At 46.7% G+C, this 1759-nt stretch overlaps 1 protein-coding gene across 1 annotated transcript in view; it reads left to right on the forward strand.

Annotated features, from left to right (window-relative positions):
• The window catches only part of PSMB4 (proteasome 20S subunit beta 4), a gene marked incomplete at its 5' end in the record, with an annotated part of 3065 nt that extends 2223 nt beyond the window's left edge, over positions 1 to 842 (forward strand). Inside the window, 2 exons of the mRNA XM_031065432.1 lie at positions 379 to 480; positions 716 to 842. Coding sequence (XP_030921292.1) covers positions 379 to 480; positions 716 to 728 — 115 coding nt within the window. The remainder of the gene's footprint in view (positions 1 to 378; positions 481 to 715) is intronic.
• Between the last annotated feature and the right edge of the window lie 917 nt (positions 843 to 1759).

The following is a 1759-nucleotide window of genomic DNA, read 5'->3' on the forward strand; positions in this document are numbered from 1 at the left end:
GTGGAATTCCGGGTGGGGATTGAGGAATTCCAGGGTTTTTCCTGTGGAATCCCAGGGCTGGGATTGAGGAATTCCGGGGTTTTTCTCGTGGAATTCCGGGTGGGGACTGAGGAACTCTGGGTGGGGACTGAGGAATTCCAGGGCTTTTCCTGTGGAATTCCGGGTGGGGATTGAGGAATTCTGGGGTTTTTCTCATGGAATTCCGGGTGGGGACTGAGGAACTCTGGGTGGGGATTAGGGGAATTCCGGGGCTTTTCCCGTGGAATTCCGGGTGGGGATTGAGGAACTCTGGGTGGGGATTGAGGAACTCTGGGTGGGGATTAGGGGAATTCCGGGGCTTTTCCCGTGGAATTCCGGGTGGGGACTGAGGAATTCCAGGCTTTCCCCACAGTACGAGGTCGCCACAGTGACGGAGAAGGGCGTGGAGCTGGAGGGGCCCCTGACCCTGGAGGCCAACTGGGACATCGCCCACGTGGTCAGGTAATGCCCACCTGGAACGTCGGGCTTGGGAATTCCGGGGGTTCTGGGGACACCCAGGTAATTCCCACCTGGATACAGCGGGGTTGGGAATTCCAGGTGACATCCGGGTGTTCTGAGATCCAGGTGTTCCAGGGTGACAATTCCTGCTCCCCGAGGAACATCCAGGTGTTTTTTCTGCCCCTCTAACCCCCATTTTTCCCTTTTTCCCCCATTTTCCCCTTTTCTGTTTTCCCAGAGGTTTCGAGTGATCTCCAGGAGCTGCTCCGGCCTTGTCAAATCCCCGTTTTTATCCCATCCCTTCCTTCCCTCTGGAACGGCAAATCTGGCGTTTTTTGGGAATAAAACAGATCATTTGAGACCAATCTGTGTTTGTTCTTTGGGAACTCTCAAAAAACCCTGGGAATTCTCCTCGAAAACGCAGATTTCGGGAAGTTCTGGAATTCTGGGTAGATGCTGTGGCCCCAGATCGATTTTTACCGAAATTGTGGAATTTCTGAGGTGGGAAAAGCCCTTCTGGGATGGAGCCCAGGAATCCCTAAACCCCGTCCACAATTTTGGGGCATTCCATGGGATTTTTCCTCAAAATCCCAAACCCGGAGGGATTTCGAGGCCACAAAAATCCAATTAAAATGGAATTTTTCCCCTCCCCCTTCCCAAAATTCCTCCGGCAGCATTTTCCCAACTTTTCCTTAAAAGAAGCCAGGAATTCTCCACGGAAAAAACCAATTAATTAAATCCAGGATTTTCCCACCCAAATCCCATGGGAATGAAGGAATTTTTTCCACAATAAAACCACTCTTTATTTATAAATCCATTTCCCTGCTTTTATTCCACATTTTCCACTCCTGTACAATTCCATGATGATCCATATTTTTTTTTTTTAGTTTTAAATTTCATTTATTTTGATTTTTTTTTAAACTTTTTTTTCCTGTTTTCCTTCCGGGAAAAAAACCCCCCAAAAAAACTCCACAAATCTTATGGAAAAACAGGTGCCAGGTGCCTCTGGAATTTGGGAATTCCAAGAATTTTTAAAATTAAAAAAAAAAAAAACCATGCAAATTCCGGTAAAAAATCGGAGCTGGCAGTGAAAAATCAACCCAAAATCTTTTTTTTTCATGGATTTTTTTGGGTTTTTCGTCACAGTTTTAGTCACAAATCCCAGATTTTTCGACCCTAAGGAAGGTGGAGTTTTCCAGGATGGTTATTTTTTAAATAAAGTTGATAATTAACAATCCAAAAGGGGGAAGTCCAAGGAGAAGTTGGGGTTTTCCGCCCCTCC

The sequence above is a fragment of the Geospiza fortis genome, unplaced genomic scaffold (genome assembly GCF_000277835.1).
Source record: "Geospiza fortis unplaced genomic scaffold, GeoFor_1.0 scaffold15, whole genome shotgun sequence".
Taxonomy (NCBI): domain Eukaryota; kingdom Metazoa; phylum Chordata; class Aves; order Passeriformes; family Thraupidae; genus Geospiza; species Geospiza fortis.